This window comes from Oncorhynchus keta, chromosome 19 (assembly GCF_023373465.1).
Source record: "Oncorhynchus keta strain PuntledgeMale-10-30-2019 chromosome 19, Oket_V2, whole genome shotgun sequence".
Taxonomy (NCBI): domain Eukaryota; kingdom Metazoa; phylum Chordata; class Actinopteri; order Salmoniformes; family Salmonidae; genus Oncorhynchus; species Oncorhynchus keta.
The window spans coordinates 5,950,238-5,969,463 of record NC_068439.1 but is presented as its reverse complement, the minus strand read 5'-3'; the positions used below and the strand labels follow the sequence as shown (position 1 = coordinate 5,969,463).

Genomic DNA, 19,226 nt, shown 5'->3' with positions numbered 1-19,226 from the left:
AACAAGCTACATATGGACAGTACCAAAACAAGCTACATATGAACAGTACCAAAACAAGCTACATATGAACAGTACCAAAACAAGCTACATATGAACAGTACCAAAACAAGCTACATATGGACAGTACCAAAACAAGCTACATATGAACAGTACCAAAACAAGCTACATATGGACAGTACCAAAACAAGCTACATATGAACAGTACCAAAACAAGCTACATATGGACAGTACCAAAACAAGCTACATATGGACAGTACCAAAACAAGCTACATATGGACAGTACCAAAACAAGCTACATATGGACAGTACCAAAACAAGCTACATATGAACAGTACCAAAACAAGCTACATATGAACAGTACCAAAACAAGCTACATATGAACAGTACCAAAACAAGCTACATATGAACAGTACCAAAACAAGCTACATATGAACAGTACCAAAACAAGCTACATATGGACAGTACCAAAACAAGCTACATATGAACAGTACCAAAACAAGCTACATATGAACAGTACCAAAACAAGCTACATATGAACAGTACCAAAACAAGCTACATATGAACAGTACCAAAACAAGCTACATATGAACAGTACCAAAACAAGCTACATATGAACAGTACCAAAACAAGCTACATATGAACAGTACCAAAACAAGCTACATATGAACAGTACCAAAACAAGCTACATATGAACAGTACCAAAACAAGCTACATATGAACAGTACCAAAACAAGCTACATATGAACAGTACCAAAACAAATGATCTAATGATTCGGTCTCTTTACAGCAAAATCTGCAGAGTTGGGATGGTTGTATTCCTCATATATATAGAATTTTATTGGTTGCAAGAATTTTGTATAATTATTGAAATTTAAAAAGTTTTACGTATCTATATGTGTCATGAAATCAGTACATCGAACATCTCTTCACAACTATTTAGCAATCTATATGGCACAACTTTATTTTTAAAAAAAAATTAAAACGTTTTTTTTATTGTTTAGTTTTTGTCTGGCTAGCCGTTCCAAATAAAATAGAATTTAAAATAGAGAAGTAGGTATTGTTTACTATTTTACACCCAGGGTTACTATACATAACTTTAAACCATTTTATAAGAGAAAATTGAAATGTTCTAGGCATTTATATGTAAATTCCAGTCGGACTTTATCAAACACCTTTTCAAAGTCAGCTATGAATACCAGGCCTGGTTTCCCAGATTTTTCAGTGTTATATTGTTTCCAGTTCTTGGCTTATATTTTCTAAATTTTTATCGTCCATGTAAAAAATATCCTAAATCCTCGCCCACGTGGAAATTCTGTAAGATTAATTAATGTATATGCCAATTATTTCATGATTTTTCACATTTTGAAGTTTTGAAATGATCTCACAACCTAACCTGAAGATATCCGGGATAAAGGTAAATACAAAGTGCATATTTATCACAAAGCACTAGCCGTTATCTAAAGGTGGGACCTCACCCACTGATTAGGAAACACTAGTGTTGACTAAGGTTCAATAACACTGCTGTTGGAGGGACACAGGGTTGATTCACTATGGAGTTGAGGGACACAGGGTTGATTCACTATAGTGTTGAGGGACCCAGAGTTGATTCACTCTGGTGTTGAGGGACACAGGGTTGATTCACTCTGGTGTTGAGGGACACAGGGTTGATTCACTCTGGTGTTGAGGGACCCAGAGTTGATTCACTCTGGTGTTGAGGGACACAGGGTTGATTCACTCTGGTGTTGAGGGACACAGAGTTGATTCACTCTGGTGTTGAGGGACACAGAGTTGATTCACTCTGGTGTTGAGGGACACAGGGTTGATTCACTCTGGTGTTGAGGGACACAGGGTTGATTCACTCTGGTGTTGAGGGACACAGAGTTGATTCACTCTGGTGTCGAGGGACACAGAGTTGATTCACTCTGGTGTTGAGGGACACAGGGTTGATTCACTCTGGTGTCGAGGGACACAGAGTTGATTCACTCTGGTGTTGAGGGACACAGGGTTGATTCACTCTGGTGTTGGAGGGACACAGAATGTGTGCAAGCCTTTGTGATCACAGACACTACTGTAGATTTGTTTCATCAGTTGGGTTAGAGCTGGGCTGTAACAAAATCCTGCACATCCTCAGCTCTCAAGGACTGGAGTCGACCGAATGTGCTGTACTGTATGTTGGAGAAATGTTGTTTAAAAAAAAAACTCTCTGCTTCTATCTGTGGGTCTTGAAGTGAACAGTTCCCCCTACAGGGGTCATGTTCATTAGGACACACTGTAGAAAAACGTACCAAAACCTTTCTGCAACCGTCCACAAAACAAGCATTTGTTATTGGACATGTTTAGGTGGTCTCTCCCTGTTTCAAGCCATGTTCTTCCCTTCGCTGTGGAATTCATTTGACCCCTGTTAAACCACAACATACTCCGTATGGACCAATAGTCGACGTGAGATTCAACATATTTCTATTACGTAATAACTGTGTGCCTCATCAGTCAGTGCTTTGATGGTATTTACGTCCAACCGGCCTCAAAACCGCAGACCACATGGTCACCCTTGAACCTCCACATCCGTCTTCTTCACCTTCGGGATGGTCTGAGGGGCTAACCGCTCAGAACACATCCGACTTCTCCACCTACGGGATGGTGTGAGGGGCTAACCGCCCAGAACACATCTGTCTTCTCCACCTACGGGATGGTGTGAGGGGCGAACCGCCCAGAACACATCCGTCTTCTCCACCTACGGGATGGTGTGAGGGGCGAACCGCCCAGAACACATCCGTCTTCTTCACCTACGGGATGGTGTGAGGGGCGAACCGCCCAGAACACATCCGTCTTCTCCACCTTCGGGATGGTGTGAGGGGCGAACCGCCCAGAACACATCCGTCTTCTTCACCTTCGGGATGGTCTGAGGGGCGAACCGCCCAGAACACATCCGTCTTCTTCACCTACGGGATGGTGTGAGGGGCGAACCGCCCAGAACACATCCGTCTTCTCCACCTACGGGATGGTGTGAGGGGCGAACCGCCCAGAACACATCCGTCTTCTCCACCTACGGGATGGTGTGAGGGGCGAACCGCCCAGAACACATCCGTCTTCTCCACCTACGGGATGGTGTGAGGGGCGAACCGCCCAGAACACATCCGTCTTCTCCACCTACGGGATGGTCTGAGGGGCGAACCGCCCAGAACACATCCGTCTTCTCCACCTACGGGATGGTGTGAGGGGCGAACCGCCCAGAACACATCCGTCTTCTCCACCTACGGGATGGTGTGAGGGGCGAACCGCCCAGAACACATCCGTCTTCTCCACCTACGGGATGGTGTGAGGGGCGAACCACCCAGAACACATCCATCTTCTCCACCTACGGGATGGTGTGAGGGGCGAACCGCCCAGAACACATCCATCTTCTTCACCTACGGGATGGTGTGAGGGGCGAACCGCCCAGAACACATCCGTCTTCTTCACCTACGGGATGGTGTGAGGGGCGAACCGCCCAGAACACATCCGTCTTCTCCACCTACGGGATGGTCTGAGGGGCGAACCGCCCAGAACACATCCGTCTTCTTCACCTTCGGGATGGTGTGAGGGGCGAACCGCCCAGAACACATCCGTCTTCTTCACCTTCGGGATGGTGTGAGGGGCGAACCGCCCAGAACACATCCGTCTTCTTCACCTTCGGGATGGTGTGAGGGGCGAACCGCCCAGAACACATCCGTCTTCTTCACCTTCGGGATGGTGTGAGGGGCGAACCGCCCAGAACACATCCGTCTTCTTCACCTTCGGGATGGTGTGAGGGGCGAACCGCCCAGAACACATCCGTCTTCTCCACCTTCGGGATGGTGTGAGGGGCGAACCGCCCAGAACACATCCGTCTTCTCCACCTACGGGATGGTGTGAGGGGCGAACCGCCCAGAACACATCCGTCTTCTTCACCTACGGGATGGTGTGAGGGGCTAACCGCCCAGAACAGCTGATGGAAACAGTGGGTTCGACACACACGGAATCATTTCTACATGAACCGTTGATGCTATAAAATACTGTGTATTTAGTCACAACATCTGTTCAGTATTCACATACAGTACAAGAGTGTTAGATCATAGTTCATAGTTCAGCCTCAATGATGATGGCGGTGGTAAACTCATCATTACGCTTTCTGTTTTTATGAGGGGAGTTTTAACTGGGCCACTTTTCCCCGTCTCCTCTTCCTGGCAGATAACGTACTTCACTGTAAGACTCTCCTCTCTAATGTATTTTGAGGGATAAACTAGTGAATTAGTGTTCTTAGAATCATTGGTAATAATCACATTTAGAATTAGTGTTCTTAGCTAGAATCATTGGTAATAATCACATTTAGAATTAGTGTTCTTAGCTAGAATCATTGGTAATAATCACATTTATAATTAGTGTTCTTAGAACCATTGGTAATAATGACATTTAGAATTTGTGTTCTTAGCTAGAATCATTGGTAATAATCACATTTAGAATTAGTGTTCTTAGCTAGAATCATTGGTAATAATCACATTTAGAATTAGTGTTCTGAGAATCATTGGTAATAATCACATTTAGAATTAGTGTTCTTAGCTAGAATCATTGGTAATAATCACATTTAGAATTAGTGTTCTTAGCTAGAATCATTGGTAATAATAACATTTAGAATTAGTGTTCTGAGAATCATTGGTAATAATCACATTTAGAATTAGTGTTCTTAGCTAGAATCATTGGTAATAATCACATTTATAATTAGTGTTCTTAGAATCATTGGTAATAATCACATTTAGAATTAGTGTTCTTAGAATCATTGGTAATAATCACATTTAGAATTAGTGTTCTTAGAATCATTGGTAATAATCACATTTAGAATTAGTGTTCTTAGCTAGAATCATTGGTAATAATCACATTTAGAATTAGTGTTCTTAGAATCATTGATAATAATCACATTTAGAATTAGTGTTCTTAGAATCATTGGTAATAATCACATTTAGAATTAGTGTTCTTAGCTAGAATCATTGGTAATAATCACATTTAGAATTAGTGTTCTTAGAATCATTGGTAATAATCACATTTAGAATTAGTGTTCTTAGAATCATTGGTAATAATCACATTTAGAATTAGTGTTCTGAGAATCATTGGTAATAATCACATTTAGAATTAGTGTTCTTAGCTAGAATCATTGGTAATAATCACATTTATAATTAGTGTTCTTAGAATCATTGGTAATAATCACATTTAGAATTAGTGTTCTTAGAATCATTGGTAATAATCACATTTAGAATTAGTGTTCTTAGAATCATTGGTAATAATCACATTTAGAATTAGTGTTCTTAGCTAGAATCATTGGTAATAATCACATTTAGAATTAGTGTTCTTAGAATCATTGGTAATAATCACATTTAGAATTAGTGTTCTTAGAATCATTGGTAATAATCACATTTAGAATTAGTGTTCTTAGCTAGAATCATTGGTAATAATCACATTTAGAATTAGTGTTCTTAGAATCATTGGTAATAATCACATTTAGAATTAGTGTTCTTAGAATCATTGGTAATAATCACATTTAGAATTAGTGTTCTTAGAATCATTGGTAATAATCACATGTAGAATTAGTGTTCTTAGAATCATTGGTAATAATCACATTTAGAATTAGTGTTCTTAGAATCATTGGTAATAATCACATTTAGAATTAGTGTTCTTAGCTAGAATCATTGGTAATAATCACATTTAGAATTAGTGTTCTTAGAATCATTGGTAATAATCACATTTAGAATTAGTGTTCTTAGCTAGAATCTTTGGTAATAATCTACACAACATCGGGCTCTTTTATCCTTTAACTGAAATCTCTGAATTTCCATGACTGAATAACTATCTGTTTATATGGGTCAACTGGTGTTTGCTTACAAGCACGTTCGTCTCTTTTAAGATATTGTTTTAAAGCTCTATGTGAATTCTACAGTTCCTTGATAAAGCTCCAGAAATGTAGTTATTGACACATTTCACTCTCTTGAAATGAATCGCTCTGTTACAGTTACCTGAACCATTCCTACAGTTGGAGTCATTACAGTAGTCCTGTGTAGGAGTCATTACAGTAGTCCTGTGTAGGAGTCATTACAGTAGGGCCTGTGTAGGAGTGAATACAGTAGGTCTATGTAGGAGTCATTACAGTAGGGCCTGTGTAGAAGTCATTACTGTAGGGTCTGTGTAGAAGTCATTACAGTAGGCCTATGTAGGAGTCATTACAGTAGGTCTATGTAGGAGTCAATACAGTAGGTCTATGTAGGAGTCATTACAGTAGGGCCTGTGTAGAAGTCATTACTGTAGGGCCTGTGTAGGAGTCATTACAGTAGGCCTATATAGGAGTCAATACAGTAGGTCTATGTAGGAGTCATTACAGTAGGTCTATGTAGGAGGCATTACAGTAGGGCCTATGTAGGAGTCATTACAGTAGGGCCTATGTAGGAGGCATTACAGTAGCTCTATGTAGGAGTCATTACAGTACGGCCTGTGTAGGAGTCATTACAGTAGGGCCTGTGTAGGAGTCATTACAGGAGGGCCTGTGTAGTAGGCATTACAGTAGTCTTATGTAGGAGTCATTACAGTAGGGCCTGTGCAGTAGGCATTACACTAGTCCTATGTAGGAGTCATTACAGTAGGGCCTGTGTAGGAGTCATTACAGTAGTCCTATGTAGGAGTCATTACAGTAGGTCTATGTAGGAGTCATTACAGTAGTCCTATGTAGGAGGCATTACAGTAGGTCTATGTAGGAGTCATTACAGTAGGGCCTGTGTAGGAGTCATTACAGTAGTCCTATGTAGGAGTCATTACAGTAGTCCTGTGTAGTAGGCATTACAGTAGGCCTATATAGGAGTCAATACAGTAGGTCCGATGTAGGAGTCATTACAGTAGATCTATGTAGGAGTCATTACAGTAGGCCTATGTAGGAGTCATTAAAGTAGTCCTATGTAGGAGGCATTACAGTAGTCCTATGTAGGAGGCATTACAGTAGGCCTATATAGGAGTCAATACAGTAGGTCCGATGTAGGAGTCATTACAGTAGATCTATGTAGGAGTCATTACAGTAGGGCCTGTGTAGGAGTCATTACAGTAGGGCCTGTGTAGGAGTCATTACAGTAGGGCCTGTGTAGGAGTCATTACAGTAGTCCTGTGTAGGAGTCATTAGAGTAGGGCCTGTGTAGTAGGCATTACAGTAGGGCCTGTGTAGGAGTCATTACAGTAGGCCTGTGTAGTAGGCATTACAGTAGGGCCTGTGTAGGAGTCATTACAGTAGGGACTATGTAGTAGGCATTACAGTAGGGCCTATGTAGGAGTCATTACAGTAGGGCCTGTGTAGTAGGCATTACAGTAGGGCCTGTGTAGGAGTCATTACAGTAGGGCCTGTGTAGTAGGCATTACAGTAGTCCTATGTAGGAGGCATTACAGTAGGGCCTGTGTAGGAGTCATTACAGTAGGGCCTGTGTAGGAGTCATTACAGTAGGGCCTATGTAGGAGTCATTACAGTAGGGCCTATGTAGGAGTCATTACAGTAGGCCTATGTAGGAGTCATTACAGTAGGGCCTATGTAGGAGGCATTACAGTAGGGCCTGTGGGCCTGTGTAGGAGTCATTACAGTAGGGCCTGTGTAGGAGTCATTACAGTAGGGCCTATGTAGGAGTCATTACAGTAGGGCCTATGTAGGAGTCATTACAGTAGGGCCTATGTAGGAGTCATTAGAGTAGGGCCTGTGTAGGAGTCATTACAGTAGGGCCTGTGTAGGAGTCATTACAGTAGGGCCTATGTAGGAGTCATTACAGTAGGGCCTGTGTAGGAGTCATTACAGTAGGGCCTGTGTAGGAGTCATTACAGTTGGGCCTGTGTAGGAGTCATTACAGTAGGGCCTATGTAGGAGTCATTACAGTAGGGCCTATGTAGGAGTCATTACAGTAGGGCCTATGTAGGAGTCATTACAGTAGGGCCTATGTAGGAGTCATTACAGTAGGGCCTATGTAGGAGTCATTAGAGTAGGGCCTGTGTAGGAGTCATTACAGTAGGGCCTGTGTAGGAGTCATTACAGTAGGGCCTATGTAGGAGTCATTACAGTAGGGCCTGTGTAGGAGTCATTACAGTAGTCCTATGTAGGAGGCATTACAGTAGGCCTATATAGGGGTCAATACAGTAGTCCTATGTAGGAGGCATTACAGTAGTCCTATGTAGGAGGCATTACAGTAGGCCTATATAGGAGTCAATACAGTAGGTCCGATGTAGGAGTCATTACAGTAGATCTATGTAGGAGTCATTACAGTAGGGCCTGTGTAGGAGTCATTACAGTAGGGCCTGTGTAGGAGTCATTACAGTAGTCCTGTGTAGGAGTCATTACAGTAGGCCTGTGTAGTAGGCATTACAGTAGGGCCTGTGTAGGAGTCATTACAGTAGGGCCTATGTAGTAGGCATTACAGTAGGGCCTATGTAGGAGTCATTACAGTAGGGCCTGTGTAGTAGGCATTACAGTAGGGCCTGTGTAGGAGTCATTACAGTAGGGCCTGTGTAGTAGGCATTACAGTAGTCCTATGTAGGAGGCATTACAGTAGGGCCTGTGTAGGAGTCATTACAGTAGGGCCTGTGTAGGAGTCATTACAGTAGGGCCTATGTAGGAGTCATTACAGTAGGGCCTATGTAGGAGTCATTACAGTAGGCCTATGTAGGAGTCATTACAGTAGGGCCTATGTAGGAGGCATTACAGTAGGGCCTGTGTAGGAGTCATTACAGTAGGGCCTGTGTAGGAGTCATTACAGTAAGGGAAGTCCCCCCTGTATTGGACAAAAATGAATGGCAAGTCATTGGCATCGGACAAACCATATACACATTGGCCAATACCACCCAATTCGGCGTTGATTCATGCAAAGTGTATTGCAAATGCCATATGGCAATTGCCAGTTGTAACACTTTAAAAATTCAACAGGGGGCAAATGCGCTCCACCGGGGTTTTTCATATTGGAGATGTAACCCAAGTCAATGTCCAAAAGTAAAATTTTGAAAAAAAGAAATTTTTTTCAAAAACTTATCACCCCTTAAAAAAGTGCTTTCTGGACCGTTTTTCGAAATTCTTTCGATTTTTTGTCAATTACACATGTGTAAGAACTGTATGAATATACTTTTGTCCAATTTTATTATCATAATTTTTTTATTTTTTACATGCGCATAAGGAATATGTTTTGTCCAATTTCAATATGATTTCATAGGAAGTCAAAAGTCAAAAGTCAAAAATGTCAAAATTTTGTAAAAAACTTCACACACCCTTAAAAAAGTGCTTTCTGGACCGTTTTTCGAAATTATTTCGATTTTTTTGTCAATTACACATGTGTAAGAACTGTATGAATATACTTTTGTCCAATTTTATTATCATATTTTTTATATTTTTTTAAATTGTGAATAAGGAATTTTTTTGTGGGCCAAATGACATAAGAAATTTGACATGCTCAAAAATCCTGCAGAAATGCAAAATTGACTGGCCTGATGAACTCGGGATGGCCGAGCAGTGATAGTTGTACATTTCCATCACTCGTTGTGTTGACTTCATCATGTCCATTTTGTGATGTTTTTTCACTATATAATCATATTGCAAGTGCACGTGCATTTGCAATATGGTTCAATGGACAATTACTATATGAAATTTGACATGCTCAAAAATCCTGCAGAAATGCAAAATTGACTGGCCAGATGAACTCGGGATGGAAAAAGGAGCAACTATCACTGTCAGGCCATCCTGTGTTCATCTTGTCAGTCAATTTTGCATTTCTGCATGATTTTTGAGCATGTCAAATTTCATATGGTAAATGCACATTGAAACATATTGCAAATGCACGTGCATTTGCAATATGTTTCAATGTGCATTTACCATATGAAATTTGACCTTGCTCAAAAATGCAAAATTGACTGGTCTGATGAACACAGGATGGCCGAGCAGTGATAGTTGTACATTTCCATCACTCGTTGTGTTGATTTCATCATGTCCATTAGGTGATGTTTTTTCACTATAGAATCATATTGTAAGTGCACGTGCATTTGCAATATGTTTCAATGTGCATTTACCATATGAAATTTGACATGCTCAAAAATGCAAAATTGACTGGTCTGATGAACACAGGATGGCCGAGCAGTGATAGTTGTTCCTTTCCATCACTCGTTGTGTTGATTTCATCATGTCCATTAGGTGATGTTTTTTCACTATAGAATCATATTGCAAATGCACGTGCATTGTTGTGCAACTGGTAACCCAAAAATAAAAATATGGTTGTAAATGCATTTACCGGGACGCCTATTGTCCATGCCCGCTATGGGAGTACCCTACTACGGCCCTCTATCTGTTGAGTCCGTCCTGAGTGCTTTATGGACTGTTTAAAATATTCTGATGGATACGCATGTTGTGCAACTGGTGATTGAAAATAGGCACCTGGTAACCCCCCAAAAAATATGCTTGTAAATGCATTTACCGGTCATTCTGATATTAATGCTCGCTATGGGAACACAGGATGGCCGGGCAGTGATAGTTGTACATTTCCATCACTCGTTGTGTTGATTTCATCATGTCCATTAGGTGATGTTTTTACACTATAGAATCATATTGCAAGTGCACGCGCATTTGCAATATGTTTCAATGTGCATTTACCATATGAAATTTGACATGCTCAAAAATGCAAAATTGACTGGTCTGATGAACACAGGATGGCCGAGCAGTGATAGTTGTACATTTCCATCACTCGTTGTGTTGATTTCATCATGAACATTAGGTGATGTTTTTTCACTATAGAATCATATTGTAAGTGCACGTGCATTTGCAATATGTTTCAATGTGCATTTACCATATGAAATTTGACATGCTCAAAAATGCAAAATTGACTGGTCTGATGAACACAGGATGGCCGAGCAGTGATAGTTGTACATTTCCATCACTCGTTGTGTTGATTTCATCATGTCCATTTGTTTATGTTTTCTCACTTTTGCAAAGTCACTGTGCATTTGCAATATGGTTCAATGGGCAGGTACCATCACGAATTTGTCATGCTATAAAAATCCTGCAGGAATGTGAAATTGACTGGCCCGATGAACTCGGGATGGCTGGGCAGTGATTCTGGTTCAACTCAATGGCTCGTTAGGGTTGATTTCAGAATGTCACTTTTGGTGATGGTACCTCACCGTTTAAACATATTGCTAATGTACAAAAGTCAACTAGCAAGTCAGTGTCCACCAGTCAATTAGATGTCATTCTGACACCAAACTGATACAAATTGACACTAAACCCACTTTTTCCAACCTGTTTAGTAGCCAACTATCACACACTTCAGAGCTGGCCCAAAATTCACAACGCCTTTGGTTCAAACCATAAAAAAAACATAAAACATGTAGTTACGTTCTAGCTGCGGGTCCATTTCTTATGTTACATGTAGGCCTAGCTGAGGCGACCCCGAATCCTAAGTTTCGGCTCGATCGGTCATTTGGTGTCCGAGCAAAACCCTAATTGGTGCTGAAAATCCACTTTTTTCCATGACTTGCTACGGGGTCCTTGAATGAGCTATCGGACAGAAACGTTGGGGTCTGTCTATATGGGCCGAGACGGTCGCAATTCACCTAGTCTTGTGTCTCTGAGACATTTCTAAATGTCGCCATTTTCGTAATGGTCAAAATGAATTGAAGTCATTGCAAATGTACGAAGCTGTTTCTCGGTCCGAGAACCGTCTAGAGCCACGTAACTCACCACGCACTATCGACCTGAGGTCTAGAACAGGATTCTAAAGTTTCGGAACTCTAGGTCTGACGGTTCTTTTTAGCTCGAACAAAGCTATCTATTGGAGGCACTGTCTGTCTCTACAAACCCCAATACGTCCCTCCTTCCAAGTTGTGTGTCTGTGTGATTTAGTTTTCCTTTGAAATTTTATGGGAAAAATGACTGATTTACAGTTCATGGGGGTTGCCTAATCACACATATGAAGTTTTGGACAGATCTGACTTTTTTAACCCCTCGAAACAGCCCCTGAGACACCAATTAAGGCACTTCCGGTTGGCACAGGAAGCTATAAGTCAACACATATCCTCACTGGGCTATGCTTTTACAGAATCCTGAGTTTTAAGTCCTTATGTTAAGAATTGACTGATTTACACAGGGTTGAATGCACTATGTCTATCAAACTGCAGGCAGGTAATGGAAAAACACTTTTAGGGTGATTTTAACCACTTCCGGTTGGTCCAGGAAGCTTAGAATCAACACAGGTAGACCTCATACTGTCCTGAAGGACTGTCATCAAAGACAGGTTCATACGGCATTCATAACCCATATAGACTTCAGGTTGAATTTAGGGGTGCAGGCAATGTATTCCTATGGGGAGAGAAGTCAATGCAAACTCTTTGAAGTAAACACCTTATTTTAACTATTAAGGGTTAATGCCACACGGTCAAGGTTAGGCTTGCACGGATCGGGAGGACCTTAGGAACGTACCTGAGGTCGAATTGTGCTTCTCACCCTAACGGTTCTCTCACTGTCACCCAAAAGCAAATGACGTTGTGGGGCAGGCTTCATTTTGGGCCTACTTTTCTAATGGTCGCTGCGCTCAAACCGAGCGAGCTACGGTCAAGCGGGATATCTCGTTGAACTCGGCACGGCCTAGACATTATGTTTATGCCATTGCCTGCTCTCTGTGTCTTTGAGAACCACACTTTTTCACTCCATCCTTGCTGTGTGTGCGTGTGAGAGCTTTTCTTTGACATCTGCTGGGAGAAATGACTGATTTACAGTTTAGGAGGGTTACCTGGTCACACATATGAAGTTTTGGAGAGATGTGACTTTTCTAACCCTTCAAAACAGACAGTGTGACCCAATTAAAGGCACTTCCGGTTGGCACAGGAAGCTATAAGTAAACACATGTCTTGATTGACATAAACACTTACAGAATCCTGAGTTTTAAGTCTTTAAGTTAAGAATTGACTGATCTATGATCTACACAGTGTTGAATGCAGTCATTTTCACCTTTGAAGGTTATGTACATCAAAACTCCTTTTGGGTCAATCTAACCACTTCCGGTTGCTCCAGGAAGCTTAGAATCGACACAGGTAGACCTCATAGTGGTCTGATGGACTGTCATAGAAGACAGGTTCATAAGGCATTCATAACCCACATAGGCTTCAGGTTGAATTTAGAGGTGCAGGCAATGTATTCCTATGGGGAGAGAAGTCAATGCAAACTCTTTGATGTAAACACCTTCTTTTAACTATTAAGGGTTAATGCCACAGGGTCAAGGTTAGGCTTGCACGGATCGGGAGGACCTCAGGAACGTACCCGAGGTCGAATTGTGCTTCTCACCCTAACGGTTCTCTCACTGTCACCCAAAAGCAAATGACATTGAGGGCCAGGGTTAATTTTGGTTCTGCTTTTTTTCAAGGTCACTGCACTCAGAGCGAGCTACGGTCAAGCGGGGCGTCTCGTTGAACTCGGCACAGTCTGGAGACTATGGTGATGCCATTTTTTGTGTTGATTTCAGAATGCCATTTTGGTGATGGTCCCTCTCCGTTTAAACATATTGCAAATGTACAAAAGTCAACTAGCAAGTCAGTGTCCATCAGTCAATTAGATGTCATTTTGACACCAAACTGATACCAATTGACACCAAACCCACTTTTTCCAACTCATTTAGAAGCCAACTATCATATATGTCAGAGCAGGCCCATAATTCACAGCGCCTTTAGTTTAAAACATAATAAAAATGTAAAACACATAGTTACGTTCTAGCTGCGGGTCCAGGTCGGACATTATGTGAAGGCCTATGTGAGGCGACCCCGAATCCCGAGTTTCGGCTCGATAGGTCCTTCGGTGCCCGAGTAAAACCCTAATTGGTGCTGAAAATCCACTTTTTTCCATGCCTTGCTATGGGGTCCTTGAATGAGCTATCGGACCGAAACGTTGGGGTCCGTCTCTATGGGCCGAGCCGGTTTCAATGCACCTAGTCTTGTGTCTCTGAGACTTTTCTAAATGTCGCCATTTTCGTAATGGTCAAAATGAATTGAAGTCATTGCAAATGTACGAGGCTATTTCTCGGTCCGAGAACCTTCTAGAGCCACCTAACTCACCACGCACTATCGACCCGAGGTCTAGAACAGGTTTCTAAAGTTTCGGAACTCTAGGTCTGACGGTTCTTTTTAGCTCGAACAAAGCTAACTATTGGAGGCACTGTCTGTCTCTACAAACCCCAATACGTCCCTCCTTCCAAGTTGTGTGTCTGTGTGATTTAGTTTTCCTTTGAAATTTTATGGGAAAAATGACTGATTTACAGTTCATGGGGGTTGCCTAATCACACATATGAAGTTTTGGACAGATCTGACTTTTTTAACCCCTCGAAACAGCCCCTGAGACACCAATTAAGGCACTTCCGGTTGTCACAGGAAGCTATAAGTCAACACATATCCTCACTGGGCTATGCTTTTACAGAATCCTGAGTTTTAAGTCCTTACGTTAAGAATTGACTGATTTACACAGGGTTGAATGCACTATGTCTATCAAACTGCAGGCAGGTAATGGAAAAACACTTTTAGGGTGATTTTAACCACTTCCGGTTGGTCCAGGAAGCTTAGAATCAACACAGGTAGACCTCATACTGGCCTGATGGACTGTTACCAAAGACAGGTTCATACGGCATTCATAACCCATATAGACTTCAGGTTGAATTTAGGGGTAAAGGCAATGTATTCCTATGGGGAGAGAAGTCAATGCAAACTCTTTGAAGTAAACACCTTCTTTTAACTATTAAGGGTTAATGCCACACGGTCAACGTTAGGCTTGCACGGATCGGAAGGACCTTAGGAACGTACCTGAGGTCGAATTGTGCTTCTCACCCTAACGGTTCTCTCACTGTCACCCAAAAGCAAATGACGTTGTGGGGCAGGCTTCATTTTGGGCCTAATTTTCTAATGGTCGCTGCGCTTAGACCGAGCGAGCTACGGTCAAGCGGGATATCTCGTTGAACTCGGCACGGCCTAGAGATTATTATGTTTATGCCATTGCCTGCTCTCTGTGTCTTTGAGAACCGCACTTTTCACTCCATCCTTGCTGTGTGTGCGTGTGAGAGATTTGCTTTGACATCTGTTGGGAGAAATGACTGATTTACAGTTCATGAGGGTTACCTAGTCACACATATGAAGTTTTGAAAAGATCTGACCTTTTTAACCCATGGAAACTGCCACTGTGACACCATTAAAGGCACTTCCGGTTGGCACAGGAAGCTATAAATAAACTCATATCATGATTGGGGTATGCCTTTACAGAATCCTGAGTTTTAAGTCTTTACGTTAAGAACTGAGTTATTTACGGAGGGTTTAGTGAGTGTGTGTTATTTCAGAAAATCATAGAAAATCACAGAAATCTCGCAGAGCTCCGCAGCACACTTTAAAAAGATTCGTAAGAACAACCTGCAACTGGATCTGTAACCGTTGAAAAAAAAAACACCTATCCGTGAACATCACCAAGGTGTCGTTATGCGATTTCTCTTAAATGACGATAGATAAATGGCTGGTTCTTTTTTTATTGACACCGGAGGCTCCTTGACTTTGACGTGAAGTGGAAAAATAATTTCTCTATTTTCATTTTGGACCTTTAATCCCAGATAAATGGCCATAACTCAAAAACCGTTGAGGCCTAGACGCCATCTTGTTCGGGGCCAACTGCCCATTATGCCGCCCCTACGCTCACCGAGTTTCGGCTTCTAAATATTTTCAGTTTTCGAGATAAGGCCCCGTCGTGAATCGTGATGTTTTGTAGCAATAGCCATATGATTGCTTATGCCCTCTTGTGGGAATTTCCGGGACATGGGAAAAATGACATAAATCTTATTATTTTTGTAAAACGGAAACCGAATGTCCGACAAAGTTCATTTGATGACTTCCTGGTAGGTCCGGCCCTGCCGCTCGGCCCGACGCCGTCCGCGAATTTTACAAACGATTTCGGACGTCTAGTAAGGGACCGTACATTTGCAATATGGACTTTCTCACTAACCATACAGGTACTGCCGAAATCTTCCCTTAAGGTATGTAGGGCCTATGTAGGAGTCATTACAGTAGGGCCTATGTAGGAGTCATTACAGTAGGGCCTATGTAGGAGTCATTACAGTAGGGCCTGTGTAGGAGTCATTACAGTAGGGCCTGTGTAGGAGTCATTACAGTAGGGCCTGTGTAGGAGTCATTACAGTAGGGCATATGTAGGAGTCATTACAGTAGGGCCTGTGTAGGAGTCATTACAGTAGGGCCTGTGTAGGAGTCATTACAGTAGGGCCTGTGTAGGAGTCATTACAGTAGTCCTATGTAGGAGGCATTACAGTAGGCCTATATAGGGGTCAATACAGTAGTCCTATGTAGGAGGCATTACAGTAGTCCTATGTAGGAGGCATTACAGTAGGCCTATATAGGAGTCAATACAGTAGGTCCGATGTAGGAGTCATTACAGTAGATCTATGTAGGAGTCATTACAGTAGGGCCTGTGTAGGAGTCATTACAGTAGGGCCTGTGTAGGAGTCATTACAGTAGTCCTGTGTAGGAGTCATTACAGTAGGCCTGTGTAGTAGGCATTACAGTAGGGCCTGTGTAGGAGTCATTACAGTAGGGCCTATGTAGTAGGCATTACAGTAGGGCCTATGTAGGAGTCATTACAGTAGAGCCTGTGTAGTAGGCATTACAGTAGGGCCTGTGTAGGAGTCATTACAGTAGGGCCTGTGTAGTAGGCATTACAGTAGTCCTATGTAGGAGGCATTACAGTAGGGCCTGTGTAGGAGTCATTACAGTAGGGCCTGTGTAGGAGTCATTACAGTAGGGCCTATGTAGGAGTCATTACAGTAGGGCCTATGTAGGAGTCATTACAGTAGGCCTATGTAGGAGTCATTACAGTAGGGCCTATGTAGGAGGCATTACAGTAGGGCCTGTGTAGGAGTCATTACAGTAGGGCCTGTGTAGGAGTCATTACAGTAGGGCCTATGTAGGAGTCATTACAGTAGGGCCTATGTAGGAGTCATTACAGTAGGGCCTATGTAGGAGTCATTACAGTAGGGCCTGTGTAGGAGTCATTACAGTAGGGCCTGTGTAGGAGTCATTACAGTAGGGCCTGTGTAGGAGTCATTACAGTAGGGTCTGTGTAGGAGTCATTACAGTAGGGCCTATGTAGGAGTCATTACAGTAGGGCCTATGTAGAAGTCATTACAGCAGGGCCTGTGTAGTAGGCATTACAGTAGAGCCTGTGTAGGAGTCATTACAGCAGGGCCTGTGTAGTAGGCATTACAGTAGAGCCTATGTAGGAGTCATTACAGTAGGGCCTATGTAGGAGTCATTACAGTAGGGCCTATGTAGGAGTCATTACAGTAGGGCCTATGTAGGAGTCATTACAGTAGGGCCTGTGTAGGAGTCATTACAGTAGGGCCTATGTAGGAGTCATTACAGTAGGGCCTGTGTAGGAGTCATTACAGTAGGGCCTATGTTGGAGTCATTACAGTAGGGCCTGTGTAGGAGTCATTACAGTAGGTCTATGTAGGAGTCATTACAGTAGTCCTATGTAGGAGTCATTACAGTAGTCCTATGTAGGAGTCATTACAGTAGGGCCTGTGTAGGAGTCATTATTGTGCAGACCTATGTGTAATCAACCAACCACACTAAAATACATTGGATCCACAAAAATATATATTACTTTCAGCGTTCGTTCTTCTACTGCACCCTAACTCTTAACCCACATAAATCTCCATGGACTGGTTTCCCAGATACAAAATAAACCTAGTCTTGGTACTAAAAAGCTCTGTCGATTAAAATGCCCCATTAGACATGTTATATAGTCCAGGACTGGGCTTAATCTGTGTCTGGGAAACCAGCCCCACCTGTATAGTATAACCTACCTCCTCCATGGCTCTGACACAGGTAAGGGAACCTCCACACGTTCCCCAGCCCCACACAGAAGCCCACACAGGTCAGCATGTACTGGGTCTTGTTGTCCCATTTGGGCCTGTCTCCAGCCTCCTCTTTCTCCATCCTTTCCAGCTCCTGGTGGGACGGAATACGGTCATCCAGACCTGGGTTGGGGAGCTTGGGGAATCTCATGGTGGCCGGCTGGCAGGCTGTGGGGATCAGGAGGAGGTCAGGTGTCAGTCTATAGAAAGCAGGTAATATCCACTAGGTATCTTCTGCTCCCGCAACAAGAGGTGCTTCCTGAGTGGGTAGTCGACAGTCACAGAAAGAGACAGCAGAGGTGTGTGACAGTCGCTTGTGCCCTTTAGTCTCTCTCTCTCTCTCTCTCTCTCTGTGTGTGTGTGTGTGTGTATCTGTCTCTATGTGTGTGAGTGAGGATGAGGGTGTTTGTGTGAGTGTGTGTATCTGTCTCTATGTGTGTGATGAACAGAGAATTTTAATTCGATTTTTTAGGACTCCCATTAGCCGACGCCAATGACGACAGAAACAGAAAATACAGACTAAACACTTTACAATGTAAATACATTTGAAAAACATTAACAGAGAAAGTGTCGATGTGAGTCTGTCTCCGTGTTCATGTTTGTATTTAATTTAACCTTTATTTTGACAGAGGAGACAGACCTACAGTGCCATTTTCCACATTTTGTTACGTTACAGCCTTTTGGGGCGGCAGGGTAGCCTAGTGGTTAGAGCGTTGGGTCAGTAGCTGAAAGGTTACTAGACCAAATCCCTGAGCTGACGAGGTATAAATCTGTCGTTCTGCCCTCTGAACAAGGCAGTTAACCCCCTGTTCCACGGGTAGACTGTCATTGTAAATACGAATGTGTTCTTAACTGACTTGCCTCGTTAAATACCAATACTTTTCCCAGAAGTGGTTAAAGTCTGGATTCTTCAATTACAATGAGCCGATTTCTAACGTAATGTGTCTGTCTGTCTGTCTGTCTGTCTGTCTGTCTGTCTGTCTGTCTGTCTGTCTGTCTGTCTGTCTGTCTGTCTGTCTGTCTGTCTGTCTGTCTGTCTCTGTCTCTGTCTCTGTCTCTCTCTGTCTGAGTGGGTGTGTGACAGTGTCTGTGCTCCCTTCTTTCATGGCAGAGTGGAAAACTCTCTCTCTCTCTCTCTCTCTCTCTCTCTCTCTCTCTCTCTCTCTCTCTCTCTCTCTACTGGCGAGCTTACCTTTTACCCATTGGTATCTGTGGTTCCATCTCTTGACCTGGTGATAACTATTCTCTATCAGCAATTAGACAGACAAGGGAGATGGCGAG

General features: G+C 42.7%; 1 protein-coding gene across 1 annotated transcript in view; it reads right to left on the bottom strand.

Annotated features, from left to right (window-relative positions):
• Positions 1-18,293, bottom strand: part of LOC127906087 (sodium-dependent neutral amino acid transporter B(0)AT1-like) — a 41,781-nt gene extending 23,488 nt beyond the window's left edge. The window contains exon 1 of the mRNA XM_052469150.1: positions 17,895-18,293. Within this exon, the coding sequence (XP_052325110.1) occupies positions 17,895-18,096 (202 nt within the window). The 5' untranslated portion in view covers positions 18,097-18,293. The remainder of the gene's footprint in view (positions 1-17,894) is intronic.
• Positions 18,294-19,226: the final 933 nt, after the last annotated feature.